This window comes from Hydractinia symbiolongicarpus, chromosome 8 (genome assembly GCF_029227915.1).
Source record: "Hydractinia symbiolongicarpus strain clone_291-10 chromosome 8, HSymV2.1, whole genome shotgun sequence".
In the NCBI taxonomy this organism is placed as follows: Eukaryota; Metazoa; Cnidaria; class Hydrozoa; order Anthoathecata; family Hydractiniidae; genus Hydractinia; species Hydractinia symbiolongicarpus.
Window position 1 is genome coordinate 3,376,014 of NC_079882.1, and position 21,708 is coordinate 3,397,721.

Below are 21,708 nucleotides of genomic sequence, written 5' to 3' on the forward strand. Positions count from 1 at the left end.
CAAAGGTATTCAGGCCTGAATATTTTGACTGTTATTTAAGGTAAACGTAAAACGATATGAATTGCATCAACACTATGTTGAGATTCTTCTAAGACTAAGTGTAGTTGTCAATCTCGTAAAAAAATTATAACTATCTTGACGCTTGAACAATTGACGTTTTACAAAACGTCTACGAACGTCTATATTTTTAACGTGTTATTATTTATTTTAAAGCTGAAAAGTTTTCGACTCCGTTTTTCTGATAGCAATTAACGATTTCTTACTTTCTATTAATATGTAGGTCTTCAAATTATATATACAAAAGATGAAGTTGATTTCATTCAAAATCTTGTGTTTTATATCGAAAGTGCTTATCGTGTTCCAGTATGTATTATTTCATTTGATCGCTTTTTAATTCTAAACTTTTTTATCTGCAGATCGCTCCTATTTTGACTCAATGTTGTTGCAAAAATATATTTTCTTTTTCTTTAATTGCATGCTTTTCTGTTTCCGTTTGAGCCGTGTTAAATTTGTAGGATTTTGGTGTGTGGGAACGTGGTGATAAAACAAATAGAGGAATGACAGAATTAAATGCTAGTTCTGTGGGTATGGCAAAGGTAAGTTTTGACCAATATTGTGTCAATTAATTAACTTTATTGAATTAATTAACATACAGGAAAAAATCAACAGCTAAACGAATGTGAAAATAATTTTGTGTTGTGAAATATTTTGATCAAGTTACCTCGGGTTGGAGGTGTTTTTATGATTTTTAATACTGTATCATAAAATTAACTTTTTTTCTATAGCTGTTTTTTTTAATTAAGAAAGTAATTTTTGTTTTAATACTGCTAGGGTATAAAGCTTTTGCCAACTAAGAGTTAATGTTCTTAAACGAGGAACTTAATTGAGAAGAGTGGTTACTAAAAAAATTCAAACGAGTGCCCCAGAAAAAAAAAGATACAAACTCAATTAAATGTCTCCTGATATTATAAATAATATTAAAATGCATTTCTTTGGTTGAGGAGAGGGCATAGAGGTACTCTGAAACAAGCATTGCCATTTTACTGGGAAAATATATTGTTGATTAGAATAAATTTTTTTTCTAAATTTTACCATTTTTTGGAGCTGACCTTTAATCTACCGAAATTTTAATCGAAAAACTGCAAAAAGAAATTTAACTGCTTATTCTGCTAACTCACCATTTCTTTCTCATTTTCATGCACGCAGTAAATATAACAATTTCTTTTTACTTCAAGGCAGCACTGGAAGCTATGAACGAGCTGGATGTGTTTGGATCACGTGGTGGTGTTGGTTCCATCATTCATGTGCAAGCTGATCAAATCCAGTATTGTAAGGTATGGCTGTCTATATGTTCCAGCTGGTATTGACACCATAGTTTTGAATTTTGGTGCAAATCAGATTTCTTTGGCTCAATGTGTATGTGGATCCTGCAAATGCATGTTATTACTTTTTGAAGTTCCTGTGTAATTTGCCATGTAAATGGAACAATTGTGTAACAAGTGAGGTTGCTGCTGTGTACAAAACAGAGACAAAATTGATTTATTATGGTTGCTAGCATTTCATGACTGAAGGCTGAATAAGCAACCGTCTGTACAAGAAATAAAAATTTTGCCAGATAGGTCATTAGCTTGTAAGTTGAACTGTTCGGAACAGTATTGTAAAAAACAAAATTATTAAAACTTTAAAAAATAAAGTTTTTTTGTGTTGTGAAGATCTAAAGAAGTGAATGAAATAATTGTAGGTGCGGCAAAGTCTTGTGATGCAAAAACAAGTTTATTGACGGCTATTTGTTACGCAACGAGATTTCAGTACACTATAAGCGATAGTAATGATAAAATTTTAATGTTTGAAATCTAGTTTTAGCGAGAAGCATATGTCTCTCTCTATTTATTAACACAGACTTGTTGACAATTAGACACTAGAATAAAAATTAGCGTCATATGTGCTTATTGTGCTTTCAAATAACAATATGTTGTTATTCTCTTCATTCGCATGCACAAATTAAGATCATTAAATTATCTAAACGATGTCAGGAATTCCTGACGCGTTAATCATGTGATTAATTAGTGTTGACATTATGCAAATTTTTGATGCTGTCCACAACAACTTCATTCATCCTAGCTGTGTGCATTTGATCGACAATATGAAACAAAAAAAGATAATCTTCACTGTCTCCATTGTCTCCTTTTTCAGTTAGTCATGCTGTTCCCAGCCTGTTTCTTTTTGATAAATATCAACATTGTTGTCTATGTCTTTATACTTACAAATTTATTTTGTCACAAAGTTATTTTGTTACAAGTTTATTTTATTTTTGTTTGTTGGTTGATTATGTTCGCTTGCGAAAGTTTTTGAGGCTAACCATCAAGCAAATATAAAAGTACAGGGTGGTGCTACGTACAAGGGGAACTGGTAAAGGGGATAGGGACCAAACATTAGTTTATACCATTGGGAATTAGTTGTGTCAAATCTATTAGTTGTGTGTATTTTTTTGTAGGACTTCTTTTTATGAAGCAAATTTGATTTTTCTCGTGTACAAATTTCGTCCTTGGGATAAAAGATAACCACATTAAAAAATATGACCTTCTATACACCTGTGTACACGTAGTTGTTTTTTACTCTACAATGTTCATTCAGATATGTTATCAGTGTTTTTTATTTTATTTTATTTTTAGACTGTCCTGCATTCCATGTTGCCGAGAGAGTCCCATTCAAAAGTACGTGCTGTCTCTAGTCTGTGATGACTGAAGAGAAAAACGAGCGATAAGAACGGACGTACTCGCATTTCCATCCGTTCCAAATAAGGAATGTCTCAGTCCGTAGATACCATATGAGTTAAAAAATATTTGTAATTACTGCTCAGCTAATCCGTTAATTAATTCTTATTTGTAAACTAAGCTGTCCTAATTGGCTTCAGCATATTGAAAATTCAGCCAACGCAACAGCTAGCACCAAGTATCAGGATAATTTAATGCTAAGAAAGTCTAAGTTTGTTACTGACACCTCCGCTTGTGATTGGATTACAAACAACTTCAAAAAAAGCCGCCATGTCGTGATTTGACCTGCTATGAATGAATATTTTTTTGTTAGGCTTTTTTACAGACAGTTAAAAAAATGTAAGCCTCTTAAAAAGCATCCCAGATTTTTGTTTGCTTTTAACCCGTTCGTGTTTCGGCTTTGTTTACCCGTTTTTGTGATTTTTTTGTTTATTTTATCTTTCCGTTTACAGGAGTGTGGCTCGGCACTACTTAGCATCGTAAGTTTTCCAGCATTTGCTGTCGAAGATGCAAGCATTATAAACACGACGAAATCTGAAATCGTTAACAGACTACAAGTACGTTGATACCCTTGAGGTTTTATTAATTTTGTCTGCGTAAAAAAAGATCAATAAACAAGGGGTACACGGTTTATATCTGCAAATTTATGCTTTATAATACTTCCACGCACAGCGCATAGTCAATCTCAATGTAACGATTCTAATAGAAGTTACGCTTTTTGTAAAATAATAGAAACCAATTATAAGATTTAGGGATAACATGCAATTTAAACGGGTAAGTTTTTGGTTTTCAAATATTGGTGGACGCCTAGATTTCACAGGTGAAACTAATCGATATATTTCCGAGATGCCATCCTTTAATGTTTTGTAGGTGTGTGCTTTGAGACATTATGTTTTTGCTAGCTATGCTTTTAATGTTCTTGTTTACAGGGTGTTTACGGTTGCAAACGCTTTTTACGTGATGGCCACCACTGTGAAAACGAGGTTTGCGTTTGTTCAATAAATTTCCTCTGTTTTGTCTTTTATTGTGTCAGTTCGATTCTGATCAACATTGTGAATTTACATCGACTCTCGAAAGCCATTTTCTTTTATAACTGGGTATAATAATAACTAACAGCTTCGCTTTTATGAAAGTAAGGAGGTCACTTTATTATTTCGTTTAATGCATTAAGTTAAGTTATAGGCGTTTTGTTTTGCCGAGTTTCTCATGAAATAAATAGTAAAGTGCTTTGTTAAGTGTATTATATTATTGATGACATTTCGTGTGTGTTCGTTTAGGATCGGCTACGACTTCATTACGAACTACATGAGTTGAGTAAATTTGAACACATCGAATGTGAATGGCCATTATTTTTTTGCTTCCTCATACTTGATGGACTCTACAATAACAACATGCAGCAGGTTAGTCGAGAGAACGTGTATGTTGATAGGTTGGTTTACACGTAGAATCTGGTCACGCAGGCGAATTTAACAAACTACAAGTCTGTTCAGTGTAAAGAGGGCTGTAGGATGAGGGAGCGAGATCAACCTAGGAATAAGTAAATATTTGCAAATATTTATTTCCTAAAATAAGCATAATTTTTACCATTAAACCAAATCCGAAAAATTTAGCCTTTTTAATCACTGTTTTACTGGCAGAATGACTGGAATGAAGTCTGTTTATTTTTTAAGCAAAAATTTTATTTTGCTTCCTGCGGGATCAAATTTGTTTTAGTGGAAGCTTGCCTTGACATGTTAAAATAAAGTAGCTATCATTTTGATTGACACTAATTTTGATGGACGACATCTTTTTGATGTATTGATCTCACTTAAGCTTCTTGATGAAGAATGTTGAACTCATTCCACTGTGAGTTTACCACTTCGATTAAACAACTCTTTTATAATGATACAATGTCAATAAAGTGATTTCTGTATTTTTTCATATTGTTGAGTGGACAAAATCTGGGCAAAGAATAATGATAACAGCCACATTAAAGATGATTGGAATGGGTAATGGACTGATAACCGATACAAAATAATGTCTTCTGGGTTACGAAATATCGAACCCATGGAAACATTGGGGATCGAGCCAAATAATATTTTAAACCTCCTAAAACAATCGCTTTTACAATTAAGCAAGTTCTAGACGATATTTTACTTAATCAACACAGCCGCTGTTAATTATATTCATTGATCGTTTTTATCGCGCCATTTTAACGATGCGATGACGTAATAGGAGTCGAAGATAAGATCTCAAATGCGAGTAAACAAGTGATTGTTAAATATTCAAGCGATTTTTCTCACGTTATATTCTCCTGTTTGTTATTTGTGTTGATGCAGATAGGTAGCCGTAAATTAAATCATGGCTGTTTAACTTTTTAAGCAGAGATTTCTTAGTAGAAACTACAACGGTTCGAAATAAACTCATCTCAGAGGATTTGGAATCGATGACTTTCAGAGTGTAAATACATTTTTGTTGAATAAAAAACATCTGACTGTTTTTCGCATAATTATTACTTTTTTGATAATTAAGCATGTGTTAGAAGTGAGCTGGTTGGTCATAATTGTTTACACTCTCAGTTCTTAAAAAAAAATTTAAAAAAACCCTTACTGACGTTTGCATCAGTCTGTTTTCCAGTTATGGGATCATGTAATATAATATATATAACGAATCGTAAACTCGTAGAAATCCAAGGAAATTCGCCCGCTGTTACTAGCAACGAGTAATAGCGGGCTTTTAGACGAAAACTTGGGTATTATCTATAACTTAATACATACGATTTGAAGATGGTAGCTGCAGGGGAATCCTGAAGGGGGAATCGCTGTGGATTTCTACTAGTAATAGATAAGCCTTGAATAGTGAATGTCATTTCTAAAGATTATTGTATTTAATTTCGAAAAAAAACATGGACAAGACCTCCCAAGATGATGAGATGATTGATTCGTAATTGTTCGAAGCTACGCCGTGCTACTAAACAAAATCTCAATTGTTCATGCCAGTGGGGATAATTCTTTCTTATAAACTCTTAAGATAATAAGGATCCTTTTTGTGGCTAAACCTTCTTAATTTCTCTATTTTTTTTGATTTTAATCCTGACGTACATAAATGTTCACCAGGTGACCTGTCATATGAGCAGGGCTTTTTTTGTTTTTTTATTTCCAAACGAGATAAAAATGTGAGAAAGCTCTTTATGTGTATATGATTGTTTTAATGCTTATGTATTCAAAACTAGTTTCCATAGTAACTGTGTAAGATATGTACTTTACAGAACAGTTTTAAAAACAGCTATTTCAGAATTTCAAATTCATCAATATACACCATGTGCGATACACAAGAAAGTCTTCTTTTTAAGGTTTTTGTATTCTTCTCAAACCTGTCTACTTTGGCTTCCATTAACGCAGTCTACGAACCAGAACTGATGAATGGGTTGTGATGGACACTTCTTCGGGTTTTCTCGTGTGACCATATCGTTAGGTCTGTGCGTACTAAACTCATAATCCAATCACGTGGTGCACGTACTGCTATTTGAGGTGATAGCTGTCATTTTTGTAGAATCAGAAAGTTTTTTGCTATTTGATTTTAGTTTATGATTTGGTGCTATGTTATTATTGTTTGTGTCATTTTTACATGAATCGTCTCTAACTAAGTCTTGTATCCACTTTATTCTTCTCGCTTTAAACCAGTCCTAGTAAAAACAGAAAGAAACGTTATCTTAAAATAGGTGCAAAAAATAGTAAGGCAGGCATAAAAGCTGTGCAAAGATCATGAAGAAAAGCTCTACGTGCGAATGGGCTATAACTACAATTGAGAGTGATGCTAAAGTACAGTAACTTAGCCAAGCATACCTTCACGTCTGTATATAAAAGGTTACATTCCATAGCCAAAATTTGCAACTGAATTTCGTCAGGTTTTTGTCTCTTACTAAAAGTGTCTTCCAATTTTGTGATATGAATGTCGTTGAAATGGCTCGGACGTGTATCCTCAACAAGTGCACAAACTTTTGTATGTGTGTAAATTGGAGAGTTGGGGCAACTCGTTTGAACACCAACTGAACACATGACCATGTCAGCTAGATCTTGATTGGTTGCGGGTTGTCGCATTTACTTCCTGCTACTTCGCATTCACTTTTAATGTTAACCTGAAACAAGAAATAAATATTCAATTTCGTTGCACTGATAGAGAGTAACACTCAGCCACGCATTAACATTCAGAACACTGCTTCCGTTTATATTCTTCGATGGTAACAAAATATTCATTCCATATATTTCATCCAAACTAAACCCTATTTTTTTCAACTATATTTCAAAATCTTTTATTATTTTATCCAATATTATATCATGCTACTTTTAACATTTCAACGTTCAAAATAAAAACTGAAAGCAAATTGACCCAGGATGAGACAATTTTTATTTTTCTGCTTTTTTTTCTTTTACAACCGAAAGATCTTCGTTAAAACGTTCATCATAACTAACAGCTTGGTGTTAACAAAATACAACTCTTCTCCGTTTTTTTTTCTCTTCTTTTTTTCCTCAAATTTAAAGAATTTTTATCACCGTTATATACGAGCAAGAAACAAAAAGAATTATTTTTCGGTCTGCCAGCTGTTTTCAAATGAAACAATGGTACTATTCAGTGGTTCCTACAATCTTTAAAAAGTTGTATCTTTCGCTCTCCCTCGTCAGGAGGAGATCGTTATAATAAAAAAAAATGAGGAAAAAGAAGAACATAGTAACTGAAATATTTTTCTCACTTTTAATTTTTTTAATGAATTTAGAGCTTGTAACGAATACATATTTTGCAGTCTTTTTTAATATAATTATGTATTTCTCTTATTAACAATATTTATATAATCTATTTTTAAAAGCCTCTATAACGTAATTTTTGGGGGTACCAAACAAATCACGTTTTTGCAGAGCTAATATGATGAGAAAAACCTTTTCAAAACTTCAAGAGAAAAACTTTGTACAAGTGTTTGTTTTTTTCACTCCGACAAAATTAAATTTAAATTTTCTTCTTTCAATTTTCTTTTTTTTTAATAATAAATATTAGTTTTATAATTTATCACCTTTCATTAAAAGTTTTTGATATAAACAGTGTGGTAATGTTTCTTTTTCCTGTTCAGAGACGTTTTGTTTTGCTTTCGTTTGTTGTCTGACGTGTTGGGGGTGACGTGGCAAGCGTGACGTCAAAATACCTGACATTTACCACGCAACTTCCCAATATTACTTCCCCGTCGTAAAACATAAAAAACACCGTATTTTATTCTGTGAATGCAATTACATATAAATATTTTATATGCCGCCTCCTTTAACGCGGTTTTTTAAATGCGTTCCGTGTAAGTTGGACATGAATTCGGAACTGTGTATCGTTTTGCAAGTTCAAAGAAGAGCCGGCTAAACGGGAGTTTATTTATTGCTCTAACAACAACGCGTCTGAATTCTAGTGTGATAACTATAATGATTAACTATAATGATTAAAAGCGGTGAAGCTGATTTGTCACATGAAGAAACAAAAACACATAAAAATTTCCACTAGATACTTTAAAAAAAGCTAGTCGCAAAAAGCTTTGTATTTGGAAACCCTATTTTTTGTAATGGTCAATGAAATCGTCTAAAATAGCTTTAACAAATAGCTTTGAATGTTTTCCCCGCTTAATCTTCTTTGATTTTGTCTCAGTACAAAACAGAATAAATATTGTGCTATGTTTTAATTCTAATGCAGACCTTACGAATATAAGCCTTAATTTTAATTCCACATAGAGATGTTCTAAAGAAACACGTAAAAGTTTAAGAGTGCCTACCTTGAGAGTTCTGTAACTACTTCACTGTTGACTTTGATCCGTCCTGTTTACAGCTTTGTGTGTTATGCTTCAATCTGATTATAAAGCATGAAAATTAAGCATTACTGATAACAAAATTAATTAGCCGTTTCCTTAGTGATATCAGCGTCACTTCCATAAGTATTGTATGCCGACCTTACGGCTGGACATACCTAATCACCGAAGGTTAATTGCTTTTATATAACTCAGAGAAAAATGAAAGGTGAAATTCGTTGATCACGTTTTGTTGATTTTCTTTTTTTGTTAGACTCTTTTAATTTTTTAAAAATCATAATAAATCAACCATGCTTGAAGTCGTTCTTTAAAATATCAAAATTGAAAAGTGCTTGTGTTTAGCCTTGCAAGCATGTTTTCAGGTTTTTTTCTTCCCACGCAGTTAGTTTAATCGGTAGTGGAAAACACAATCCAGTGATATGATTAAAAGCGAACACGCCTTATTTATGGTTAGCCCTATTTTACACCACGCAATATGTCAAGTATGCTTCACGTACTAGAAAATCTCGGGTTAAACTTTTAACGCATTTCTTTTGCGTTATGGGAAGTTTCTTTAAAAAAGGTTACCACTTTCGTTGAGCTAATTTCCGGAGTTAGGAGAAAAAAAAAGCGTGGAAAAGTGTTTTTTTTTATGATTTTCTCTCTCTTTTTTTTGATAGCGTGACTGTATTTTCTGCATAACCTAAAGAAGGAGATAGCATGCCATCCTCTTCCTCTTACCGCTGATTACAAACATTTTTTTAATATGACTCTTCTTTTATTCATACTTTTGTTTCCTCTGTGAGTGTGATTATTGTTCTTGGTTGGCTGATTGTTTTTGCTTGAATTCCGTGAAATTTGTTACATGGCATCAAAAAAGCATCGTGATTTTTAAGCAGACAAGATAAACGGTCCAGTTATGCGGTTTGTAAGACTTGTGGTTGGGACATTTTTTTGATTTTTTGGTATTAATTTAAAGAATGGCGAAAATGCCCTGCAGCCAGCGATGAAATGTAACAGAAGTTAAAATATCAAAACTCTTGTCTGGCCCAATGAAATTTTAAAGAAAGAGTTTTCAAAATTAAGGCAGACCAAGTCTTTTTCTATCCAAAGCTATTTCAAGTTTTTTGGTGAAGTAAAACTGGCAAAGTAGTATGTTGCTGCTTGAAGAAGACTCTCCGGATGTCTCCTACTAATAAACTTTGAGTCTGTTTAAACATTCCACCACAGGGATGTATCTTGGTGGCCAACGCATTTCTAGTTATGGCGATTAGCATGTCGTTAAAAATTTCCGTATACAGGGGAGGGTTTATCTTGTGTAACTAAAGCGGAAAATGTCGGATATTTTCGTGACGTATATGAAACTAACTTACAAACATATATCCATAGCAGTACTTGTTGTTCATGATACGAAAAAAATAGGAGTGCCTTTTTTTGCACTCTCTTACGTAATTATTTTTTGCACCTCGATCCGGATAGTTTAACTGCTTCCCTTTGAGATATCCTCTCTATGAAATATCGCTGGTGGTCACAAGTTTATGTTGCTCAGAACAGCTCCGGTGTTTTTGTTCGTGTTGTCGCTATTGCTTCAGTTTTCAGTTCAGTATTCCAATATATATTTCAATATAATTTGCTCTCATATTTAACGTATGTAATTACGTTTTTTCAGAGATATAATGAGAATAATATATTAAAGCCAATTCATTTCGCAATCAGGAAGGTTCTAAGTGTTGATAAATTTCAAATTATGTCAAAATAGCGCATGCGCAGCGCTTATGGATCTAAAAAAGATTGTAAACTGCAAACTTTTTCATCTTTTTTAACCAACCGATTGAAGTTTTTTCTTATTCTGGTTTTGAATGAATAGCGGCGAATAAAAACATGTGCGTAGATGCTTTGTGTCAACTCAGTCACGTAAGGTCAGGGAGCGTTACAAGTTTGACAAAAAGCCAGGAAAGAGTCAGAAAAAAATGACCACAATTGATTAGGTCAAGAGAGTATTGCCAACATTTTGAAGTCGTTTATCTTAAAATTCAGCTACTCCAGGCTGAAATATGTTGCCAGGCGTTTTATTTTTGTATGCTCATATATAAACTGCTTGCTAATAAAAAATTTGAAGAAAATTCTGGACATTTGAATTTGTGTCGAAACGGCCACAGTTGTTCACATGCTCAGTGAAGTAAATGACATTTTGGTTGACACCATGCTCTGCTTACAAATTTTTCCTGTTAAGCCTTTTTTTGTCGACAGATTGCCACCTGCTACATCAGCGATGCAAGGCGAACTAGAATACTGCAAATAATTCTCTTCCATATGCACCTTTGTCTTGATTTCTTTAAGTTGAGTGATCAAAAGTTATGGCTAATAGACGGCATGTCAGTATTTCGACCTTGTTGTAACACCAATTAATAAAAACATAATTTCTTCCCGTATTTCGTTTGCTTTCTGTTAAAAAAATTGACAGGGTATGTCATTGTTACACCTTTTTTGTTATATATTTGCTTTTGTCTTTTTGTCTAGGTGAAGGAATACAAAGCACTAGTTGAACGACTTGTAATTCCAAGTGAAGATGATGTGCTGTTGTTGCCAGAGTTATTTTACGTGCAAAAAGATAAAGTGAGTAGCTATATGGTTGTTCTCCGATGAATTTTCTTCACATGCTTGAATTTTTTTGTTTTATGCAATAGATTGATGCTGAACGGGAGAGGCCACACTCACAACCCAGAGTATGTGGGGATCATATCCCTCATATGTGGACACAGTCATTGTATATCTTAGGACGTTTACTACATGATGTAAGTATTCATGCTTGCACCAGTGATGTGATGGTCAGTGTCGTAGCAGTGTATGGGTGGACAGGGTATTAGTGTTGGATTCAGGCAATGAGGGATACACAAAATGAATTATTATTAGCACTAGTATTTGCAAAGGTTTTTAGTAGGGATAGTTTTATACTCGCTCCAATGTGCATGATAATCGTGCATTCTCCATTTACAGCAATAAAATTCAAAAAATAAGAATTATTTTTTGTGCATAAAAACAGAGTACTTGTGGTTTAATTATGTATACATCGAGACATCTTGCAACGTAGCTTCGATAATTAGTGAAATCCTTCATAATATCCGCTCTTAATTAGTTCCAATATCGTTTTACTATCCTTCGAATCGGTGATGATCGTTTTAAAAAATTTTATGTGTTGCTCTTTATAATTCCTTAATGTGCACGATAAAACCGAAAACTTCAAAGTCATCGTTTTAGAGTTTTTTTGTTATAACATAGACAGCAATAGACGGGTATGCTATGCAATATGAAATGCTTCGTTAGTCTACACCACGGTTTCTCATGTATCTACCAGCACGAATGAAAGCTGCCATATGTTTCGACACGACTGTTTTTTTATGATTGTTTGTGGTAATGAGTTGTTTCTGGTTGTTGAAAGAAGTGGTAAAAATGTACTTTATGTGTTACTAATCTTCTGTCGTAACCATTCTGGCTTATGTAATAGCCACTTACTAAGCTAATATCATGTGCAGTATTTTATTATCACCATTGTGAACATGAGAAAAACCAAAAATCGTTTTTAATGTTTTTTTTGTGACAATTAGCAAGACGATCATGGTTCTTGTTCCAACCCTAAAAACGCAATTGCATGAAATTGTTCATCAGTAATAATGGAGTTCAGATGTCAGCGTGAAAAGCTTGCGTGACTCACTTCATAAAATAGAAATTCATATCTGTTTGGAGAGCATTGAATTGTCCAAGTGGAGATGGAAGGTGTGGGGACGAAATGCTACACAAAATTAAAAATTAAATAAATAAAAAAAGAAAGGAAGAAATAAGAAAAAAAGAAAAAAATTAGAAACAAGGCAAAGACAATGAAAACAAATCTTAAGAGAAAATAGAAGAAGAAAATTTCTTGATGAATGAATAAACGAATGAAAAAAAAAATCACAACATAAGAAGTCTTAAACACTGAGTTTCTAAAAACTGTAGCGTGCGGAGGAAGGCGGGATAAAGTGTCACCTGGAACGAACTTAATTACCTGCTTAATCTACATTCACTGCTGTGCCGCTTATGATTTATTGTGTACATTATTTGCATCACCATAGCAACCCACTTTTCTTCACCGCATTTCGCGTGGAGTGGGATGTTCTATGTATGATTGGGACGGGCACAAACGCTTACTGAGGCTGTTAATTAGACCGCTAATTAGTTTAAGCGAGGGTTTGGAAACTAAGTAGGATTCAGCTGGCAGGTTGTAATTAACGTAATTACGCAAGTCGTTCGTACACTGTTATTAAATTTTAAGTGATGTAAATATGTAACAATTTCCTTTAACATTGTGAATTAAAAGTTGATATAACAATATAATGATGCTTAATTTTTTCTATCAGTATCTTCTTTATATTTTCTTTTATTGTAAAACTGATAGAAAATAAGTAAGTATTTTGTCTGTCTTAGGCGAATTTTCCATGGACGGTATTGTGAATTCGACGGGAAATTCGCTGCGTTGATTTCTGCGATGCTCTTTTATGTATTAAAAACAAAACAGATATGTTAAATTCTTTTCAGCAATGAGTTCTTTTAAGATTAAACACTGATGACTACGTTCTGATTAAAAGCTTATAGCCAAATATTTCGCTGCGAAAAAACAAAGCGAATTCTTTGAAGCAAAATGAAAACAAATAACACTGCGCATGCTCATATACATTTCACCAGCATATTCGCCGCCCAATTCCCCTTATGGAAATCAGCCTACAGTTTACTTGAAAACCAATGAAATCAATTAACTTTCGAAACCTAAAAACGTTTCGATTATAAAATTACTACAATTTTGTTTTTGTGAATCATCATGAAGGTCACTCCCACGTCAATTTGTATTTGTTGCTAAGAAACAGAAGGTTTCATTTTAAATTTAAGTAGGTTTCTTGTTACTATGGAATTGGACTGGAAATAATTATTGAATTTAATTCGTGGCTTATATAGTAACAACAAACCTGTTCTTTTCAATCTTTTAAATCCTGTTCCTGATTAATTGATTGCAGAAAAATGTTTTTGTTTCCACAATGGGGCACAACATTTTTATTAGAACCAGTGTTGGATTTTTTTATTTTTCACATGTTCAGCCAGCTCATATTTTTTTATACCGCATTTCAAATTTCTTTTGATCAGTTCCATGTTTTAAAATTCGCAACAATTGAACAAAATTTTGTCTTGAAGCATATTTCCCAAATGTTTGCCATTTTTTTCTGAAAAAAGAGAAAAATAGCTAGTGTGATTTCCTTCTTACCATTGCTCTTATTTTATTCTTAATTTTCAAAGCATTTCCAACCTCATTGTTCTTATAAAATTGTTCTTAAAAAATAGGTGTGGTTACAATAACCCTTCCAAAGATTTCATAAGAAATAGTTTTGATTTGTTTTTAAGGGTTACATCGCTGTCGGTGAATTGGATCCATTGAATAAAAGATACGTGACAGCTCCCAAGCCTGAACTGGTTGTACAAGGTATTTCGAAGTGAAAAAATTCCTTCGTGTTATATATTTTTTTTGTTTTACTATTCTACTAAAACGCTAACTAAAAATAAATAAAAAATGCTCAGAAAAAACGTGCGCAAAATTTCTGTGCTCCAAGTCACCAAACACGTTTCAAAGGTTTCAAAGGTTTTATTTTAACCGTGTTAACACTTTGGTCATAGTTGCGCTCATAGCTGAAGATGAAGAAATCAAGGAACTGCTAGCCGAGAACGGAATTGTATCACAAACTGCTGACGAAGCATCTCCCATACGAATTTTACCTGCTAGGTGTTTGAGCTGGATTTATGGAAGGCTAGGTTAGTTTCTGTACCTTCTAATCCCGTTCAAACTGATAATGGTTGCGCATTCCTTTTTGTTGCGTTTTGTTTTTCAGGTAAAAATAAAAACCTTGGTTTGACCGGAAGGTAAGTATTTAAATTTTATTCCTTAGTTTTATACCAAAATATTGGAATGAATGTGTCACTTGAACCACAGAATGCTAATAGAAAATGTTTAATGAGATTTCATTTGCATTTTTTTTTAAAGTTTTGCTCGCATTGAGGCGTAACAGGAGTTAAAATCGAAGAAGTAAAAGCAACTTTTTTATCTAAGAGTTCTGTTAAAAAAATCTGCACTCATGCAATATAATATTGGTGACAAGCGTATATTGCGAGTTGCAGAGGCAGGCTGATGATGTCCCACATTATTGAGTTCTTCATGGTTTATATAGAGAAACCAGACAATTTTTTTTCCAAAACTTATTCAGGATGCAGTAATGGTCCAGTCACAAATTCAATATATTCATTATTTTTCAAAATTTCTCTATTTTTTTACAAAATTATTTATTTGATATAAAAGCAAATTGAATTGTCTATAAGATAATATAAATGTAAAATTTGAATTCCTCTCCAGGTAACCATAAATCTACACTTTGCACATCTTAATATGTGTATCTTTTTAACATATCACTTTAAATTTTTTTATGTATTCATTAGGCCAAGATCAAGCATTGGTGTGATCGAAATAGGAAGCTTATATCGTGCTGCTGGCAACATTTTAACCTTTGCACCGCAGGTAAGTAATGTGGGATAAAAAAATCCAGAAAAAGAACCAATGAAATTTGTATTTTAGAAGAATATGCGTAATGTTTTAAAGCTGGTCTAAAGCAGATTCTTATAGTACTAGTCGATATGGCCCGTGGAAGGTAGGTAGGAGAACAATGGAAAAGACAAGAAGCTTTAGGTATTTTGATAACGTCAGCAGCGCAAATTTTTGCTTTGGCTTGTACGTAGGTCCAGTAACCAACATCGAAAATATGCACCTTCTGCAATGTCCGTAGTATTTCATACAGGTTTGAAACGCTGATCAAGAAAATATATAGTGTCATTTACTTTTGACGAATAGTTACAGGGATATAGGGGTTTAAAGTCATCAACACGTCTGAAAAGAAATTGTTCCCATTTTTGTCCCAGGTCGTCCTTAGTTAACCACGCAGTGAAAAATGACAGACGTCACCACCTCGTTTCCAAGTTATTTGGCCTCCAAATTTTAACTGCATTTTAAAGGCTTCATTAATTTTAATTAACCTATTGACGTTAAATTTAGTGTTATTGACGTCGCGCCGTTTAGTCAGAAAGGTTAACAAATAAGACAGCTTTTTCGGCAACCCCAAAGGTAAATAAGGAAAAAACCCTTTCCGTGTCACAGACGCATTTAGCCTATTAATACAGGTGACTACTTAAATTTTTTCACAAAAGCTTGTTAATTTCATTTAAGACTGCAAATAAAACGTTTGTAACGAAATCGACGACATCAATGTTTAATTACCCGTGACATTGTCCGTATATTAATTCTTTATAACAAAGCAATTATATTTCCTGTGGTTTCAAAACCCGTCATGGCTAATTTAAATTAGCATACAAAACAAATCCCTGCTGATCAAACCGCTTTATTTTATGTCAAGTGATTTGTTCTAGTCAATTAAAATCTCGGAACATATTTATAGAGGATGTTTAAAAAAAATTGTAATATCATCGATTTTGCCTGTCACAGGCGGACGAAATTTTCGTTTTAATAATTATAATTGCCGTGAATCTGTTACTCGTGGTCGTCTAACGTCACGGCGTAGATACGTCAAAAGTGTGCCACCCTGACCCCTTATCTTTTCGATATTTAGAGGACAACCCATAAAAAACAGCTAGCAACTTGCCCTGTAATACAGCGTCGGCAGCAGATCAGCGGTATTAAAAAAGGTCTCTTAAATCAAAAAAATTAATAAAGAACTGTTATAATATTTTCTTCGTAATATGTTTCAAGATATCGTATCTGATGCATTTTGTGAATAAATGAATATCAAAGAACATAAATCGCTACCAATCCTACGTTCTGTTGCTTAGCTAAAAGTAAAGAAGCTGAAACGTTTCATTTTGTTCTGTATTGTGATTGGATTTGTGTGTAAACTTTTGATAAAGGTTGAATTGGTATTTGAAACATTAGCTACATAGGGAAAATGCAGATAAAGTTTTTATCCAAGCTATTAAAATCTTCATTCAAAAAAGGTATCGAGTATAATGTGATGTTTGGATCCAAATCAGTTAAACTACAGAGAAAAATGTTAAGAAACTCAAACACATACTTTTATTCTACAAATAGGACATTGTTTGACGAATTAATTTGGTGACCGTAGCTACCATCGTTTATTAAAAAAATTGCACGAGTCACAATAACATCTGTTGAGTAGCTTTGGCAAACTTTAGAATTTGTACAGTATCAGCTCATCAAGAAAAGTATCTTTAAAAATACTACCAATTATCTGTTTATTATTCAAATAAAAAAGTATCCAAAAAACTATTCCTGACAAAATCTTGCTATATATGCGACACATCTTGAAACACCTTCAGCCGGTCATACTTCAAGAGGACAAAATTTAACTCGTAGTTTCACAGTCTTAAAACCAATATCAAAACTCGATTTAACCCTTAAGTGTGCACCCCTTTGCTATTCCTATAGAAAACCAAAAATGTGACGAGAATGTTGTCGAGGTGCTTATTGATTTATGTAAGGGCTTAGATATATTAGATCAAAGCTATTCAAAAAAAGATCAAAATTTTGACACCATCAAGGCCAAGTGAAAATCCCCAAGGACGCAGTACAGTAGACATTTTGCTAAAGAAAACAAAACCAAGAGTGGGCAAAGCGCAGATGGAGTGTACGAAGATGTAGTTCACCAAATCAAGAAAACTACAGAGAGCATATCGAATTTAAAATCAGAGTCATCGATATTTGTTGAGGGAAACGATAAGGAAAGGGACGAGATAGATAATTCATTTCTGTTGTCGCATTCTAATGTGTAAAAACAAGGTAAAAAAAAGACGCGTAAATCTAAATGGAGAACACCAAAAGTTGATTGCAAAGTGTATTGATGTTATAGATAAGCCCAAATGTCCGAGATGCCTTTTGATTGAGACCACCCCACAAGGTGACGTCTTATTGGCATAAAAATAACATTATCTTCGATTTAAAAATGCAAGAGTTTGGTAGCAGCGTTGGCTTCTCTGGAGGAAATTATCATCGATTCCCTTATTCTCAAGCTGTTCACCTTAATACTACGAAGTACAGCAAGAATCATAAACTTTGATGCTTTATAGAGTATAGAGTATTTTCTGAAACTTGTAGTATATAATAACTAAAAATAATTGTTTCCCAACCCAATAATAGTCAGCAAAGGTTTCTCGAACCATTTCCGCATTTCCCTCCATACTTGTTAAATCGCTGTAGAAAAAACCCGACTGGACTGGACTGATTACCACTTCCATCGATATAATCGATTAAACCGGGTGGAGTGAACATTTTCACTGTTTTTTTTTTTTTTTCGTGGAAAGTTATGCAGGACCCACGCGCATGTTGTATCCCCAAGTTGGAAATCCCCAAGTTGGGAATCCCCAACTCATCATCTTCAATCTTTTTTCTCGAATCAGAATTATTCCACACACTCAAATCGTTCATAGGGCTATCGCTGCCTATACCTGTATAAATATATTCGTAATCAAGTCCATAAATGAACAGAACTATGGAAAGATGAGAATGAGGTCTAATTTGCATGTATGCTTACTATTAATTGCTCCCAAACACTTAGGGTATTTCCATCTTGATAGAAATCTTTCTGATAGATTTAACCATTCTTGAGAAAATGCTGGCGGTGGCTATATCTGTTTTCGGATACACAAAATTGAAAACTTAAGAGTGAAAATATTTATCTGTGGCAAGAAATCTAATGTTCAGACTGACCACTCTGCAAGGGCTGACCCAGGTCCGCGCAGAGACAAACAAAATACGGCTATTATTAAAGAGATGCGGCAGCTTTCTTCTGGCTATGTTGAAAAAAGATAATGAGTGAATATGTTGGTACATTTGTCAACATGTCAATCTTTGTATAGGGTATGACAAATTGTCCCAACATGTTAAAAGGTGGCCAACATGTTGTCTCGATGAGGAACTCTGCAAATTCCATCAGAAATAAGTCAATAATTGCGTCGAAAATGCTTGTTCGATCTTTGTTGTGCTTACTTTTTACGAAATCCTCTGATATTTAATTTTAATTTAATGTTCTATCGAACGAAGGCTGTATCATAACATAAAATGCGGTTCTCATTTTTTAACTGTGTGAAAAGTTACGAATTGGTCGACAAAAAATTAGGGCATGTGATGGGTTGGCGAATGCCTCTGAGAAAATTTTTAATGTATTCCATTTTCTTCTATGACTCTTTATGTTGCCAAGATATAAATCTTTATCCTTACTTATCTCAAAACTTCATAAGGATAACAATCGGCGATTTTGTGATAGCATAATTTATGCAGCATAATCAAACCTCGAAATCGTTGCATAATTTATGCAGCATAACCAATTTCAAAATCGTTAACGTGAATGCACGCATTGTATAAGAACAAGTTTTGCCGAATTTGGGCTTAAATCATTGTTTTTAAAAATAAGAACAACTTCAGTCTGAATTGTGCTATAAAATAAGAACAATCCAGAATGTAGCTAAATTCTCTGGCAATCCTTTCTCAAGCTACTGAGACAAGCTACTTTGTGATCGTTTCTTTTCTCTGACCCGATTATTATGAATACAATTGCAGAGGACCATCTAGCGGCATAAACAGCCATCTTTTCATATAAATACTTAAACTTAGGAGAAGTTCCACAAATAAAAAAATAAGGCTAAATTCAGGCTTACTATTAAGAACAAAATAAGAATCAGTCAGGCTAAAAAAAAAGCTTTAATTGATTTATTTCACTGGATCTAAAATAGTAGCTAGTTTATAAAATAGTATTTATTATCTTAGATTCATCAAGGTCCGGAAATTCCAACTTTTATGCTCCGCTCATCAGAGATACAAATGTAACTATATTTGCCTTTATAACACATCTGTTTTCATCTTCATCTGTAATTTTGTTGGGAAAGATTTTTATATCACTTACTGAATGAAGGAATCATTCCTAATATATTTCGTAATTACAAATTAATCATACATAAAATTCTAACTTATTTTACATATTTATTTATATTTTAAGTTTCAAACTGGTGTGCGAAAAAAATTTGCAAATACTAATGTGCCTAGGCTTACAATCGTGACCTTCTGGCTTTTTCGAGTCAACACATAATCTAAGTTGTTTCAATGAAATTAAAAATTAATCAGATGAATTGAATGAAATTTTTTTCTGGCTTTTAATTTTTTGAAGAGTTTTTTCTTTATTGAATTACAGTCACGTCTCTCTCTCTATCAGATCAACCAATGGAGCTAAACTGTTTGTAGAGGGCGTGACGTATTTTTTTTTTTTTTGAAAAAGTTAAAGAATGATACATTGAGATGAATAACCTACGTTTTTATATACAGTACACATTATCTCATAAAATTTACAAATAAATGACAATTTAAAAAAAAAACTTTTCCATTGTCTGTCGTCAACATTTCTTGACAGTGCTTGTTTTTGTCACCACCAAACTCAATCATATATACATAAATACAAATCCGTGATTAGTACAAGAGGAAAGTGATTGGTAGATAGCATAAGGAGAGCATTACTGCATAAATACCAGCAAGTTGCACTCCACCGGAGGTTACATCATTCTTTAAATCCATCTTTGTGTTGCATTTACTTGTGCCACAACATGCATTGCATGTCGTTGTATCACCTTCTGTTTTACAATCGACTGCCTTATCTTTTGGACAGTCACTATCTACACCAGTGCACGATCTCATTACACTGGATAAGGTGTCATTCTTGTACGTCATCGTTGTAGCGCACGAATAATTTGCCATTGAACAAACCTTGAACTTGTTACCGGCTTCCGTACCATTATACGAAGTATAACACTCCATTTTAGCAGTGGCAGCGTAACCTATGAGCGAGAGAATTTATTTAAATAAACCAAAAATAAAAAAATAATAAATGGATAGAAATATTAATCCTGTTTTTTATAACTATGTCCTGATGTTGATTTTATCATTTTTAGCTTTAATATCTAGTTTCTTGATTGTCGTATCAAATAATGAAATTAAGATGATTTTTTTTACCTGGTGAGACGAAGTACACAGCAAGGATGAACAAACTTAGTGCTGAAAGGTTAACGTATTTATTCATGTTGGCGTCTTCTGTCTTTGTGATAACTCACTTTTTAATTCTTTTTCTCTTGAGTTATATCTACTGAACCATCAACATCCAGATTACTAAAAGAAATAAAATAAGCGTGCAGCAGATTTTTGCTTCGATTTTTTTCTTCATTTTTCAATTATTTATTTCTATACATTATTCATTATTTGATTCTTATCCTACAATCGAGAGGTTTGGAACGGAGTTTGGGTTTTAATTAATTAACTTGAATGCAAACGTTAAGAAGTTGAATGACTTATTATGACGCTGTTCGATCAGTTCTTCAAAATTGTGAAAGTTGGTTGTTGACTAATGCTTCTCTGTTAAATTATTCACGTCAAAAATATTTTTGTGTTTTGACTCGTCATAACGTCACTCCATCAATACTTTTTCTTTAACTATTTTTTTAGTCTCTGTATTTTGAGGTTTGCATTCAAAGCACTAAGCGAAACAAAAAATGCAGCGTACACTGTTTTATAAGAACGTTGTGGCCAGGGTTTGGCCAAAAAATAAGACTATATTAAGAACGTACTTCGCTTGAATCCTATCATAGATTATAAGAACAAAATAATGTGAGTCTAGAAACAATTAGGTTGAAATATTATTTTGTTCGTTTAACCAGTATACGTATGTTTTCGCCAAAACTTACAACAACTATTACTTTTAAAACAAAAAATATTCATCACCATCGGTAGAACTTACCGTATGAATAACGACGTTCTTAAGATAACGTGTAAAAAACATAAAATCAAGTTGAATATATCTTACCAAGTTTTTTGCAGCGTAAAAAATACACTTTGGCGAAAATTAGCAAATTTTAGACGTTCAAAAAGCTATCGTAAATACAATAAGTCCTATTAACCATGTTGGCAAACAAAATGGGTTTATATTTTTGAAAGTAAAAGCTGCCTTTTGTATTTCTTAATTTCTTTTCTTTTTCAGTTAATTTAGTGTGCAATGAAACGAAAGTCGTATA

The 21,708-nt window shown here is 33.2% G+C and overlaps 3 protein-coding genes across 5 annotated transcripts in view; 1 reads left to right on the top strand and 2 right to left on the bottom strand.

Moving 5' to 3' along the window:
- The window catches only part of LOC130654281 (phosphorylase b kinase regulatory subunit alpha, liver isoform-like), a 45,867-nt gene that overhangs the window by 9,815 nt on the left and 14,344 nt on the right, over nt 1-21,708 (top strand). For all 3 annotated transcript variants that reach the window (XM_057456835.1, XM_057456834.1, XM_057456833.1), the window contains exons 6-18: nt 281-363; nt 516-596; nt 1,236-1,334; nt 2,673-2,714; nt 3,227-3,331; nt 3,704-3,757; nt 4,052-4,174; nt 11,086-11,181; nt 11,253-11,360; nt 13,993-14,071; nt 14,263-14,397; nt 14,475-14,505; nt 15,076-15,154. In XM_057456835.1, the coding sequence (XP_057312818.1) occupies nt 281-363; nt 516-596; nt 1,236-1,334; nt 2,673-2,714; nt 3,227-3,331; nt 3,704-3,757; nt 4,052-4,174; nt 11,086-11,181; nt 11,253-11,360; nt 13,993-14,071; nt 14,263-14,397; nt 14,475-14,505; nt 15,076-15,154 (1,115 nt within the window). The remainder of the gene's footprint in view (nt 1-280; nt 364-515; nt 597-1,235; nt 1,335-2,672; nt 2,715-3,226; nt 3,332-3,703; nt 3,758-4,051; nt 4,175-11,085; nt 11,182-11,252; nt 11,361-13,992; nt 14,072-14,262; nt 14,398-14,474; nt 14,506-15,075; nt 15,155-21,708) is intronic.
- Nucleotides 5,939-8,690, bottom strand: LOC130654298 (uncharacterized). The gene is made up of 3 exons (XM_057456856.1): nt 8,554-8,690; nt 6,599-6,891; nt 5,939-6,438 (listed from the first exon to the last, which is right to left on the bottom strand). Exons 2-3 carry the CDS (start codon nt 6,851-6,853, stop codon nt 6,256-6,258), a joined length of 438 nt encoding a protein of 145 aa, XP_057312839.1. The 5' UTR covers nt 6,854-6,891; nt 8,554-8,690; the 3' UTR covers nt 5,939-6,255.
- On the bottom strand, nt 19,556-21,640 carry LOC130654300 (uncharacterized). The gene is made up of 3 exons (XM_057456857.1): nt 21,501-21,640; nt 20,657-20,809; nt 19,556-20,481 (listed from the first exon to the last, which is right to left on the bottom strand). The coding sequence occupies exons 2-3, from the start codon at nt 20,721-20,723 to the stop codon at nt 20,117-20,119; spliced, it is 432 nt and encodes a 143-aa protein (XP_057312840.1). The 5' UTR covers nt 20,724-20,809; nt 21,501-21,640; the 3' UTR covers nt 19,556-20,116.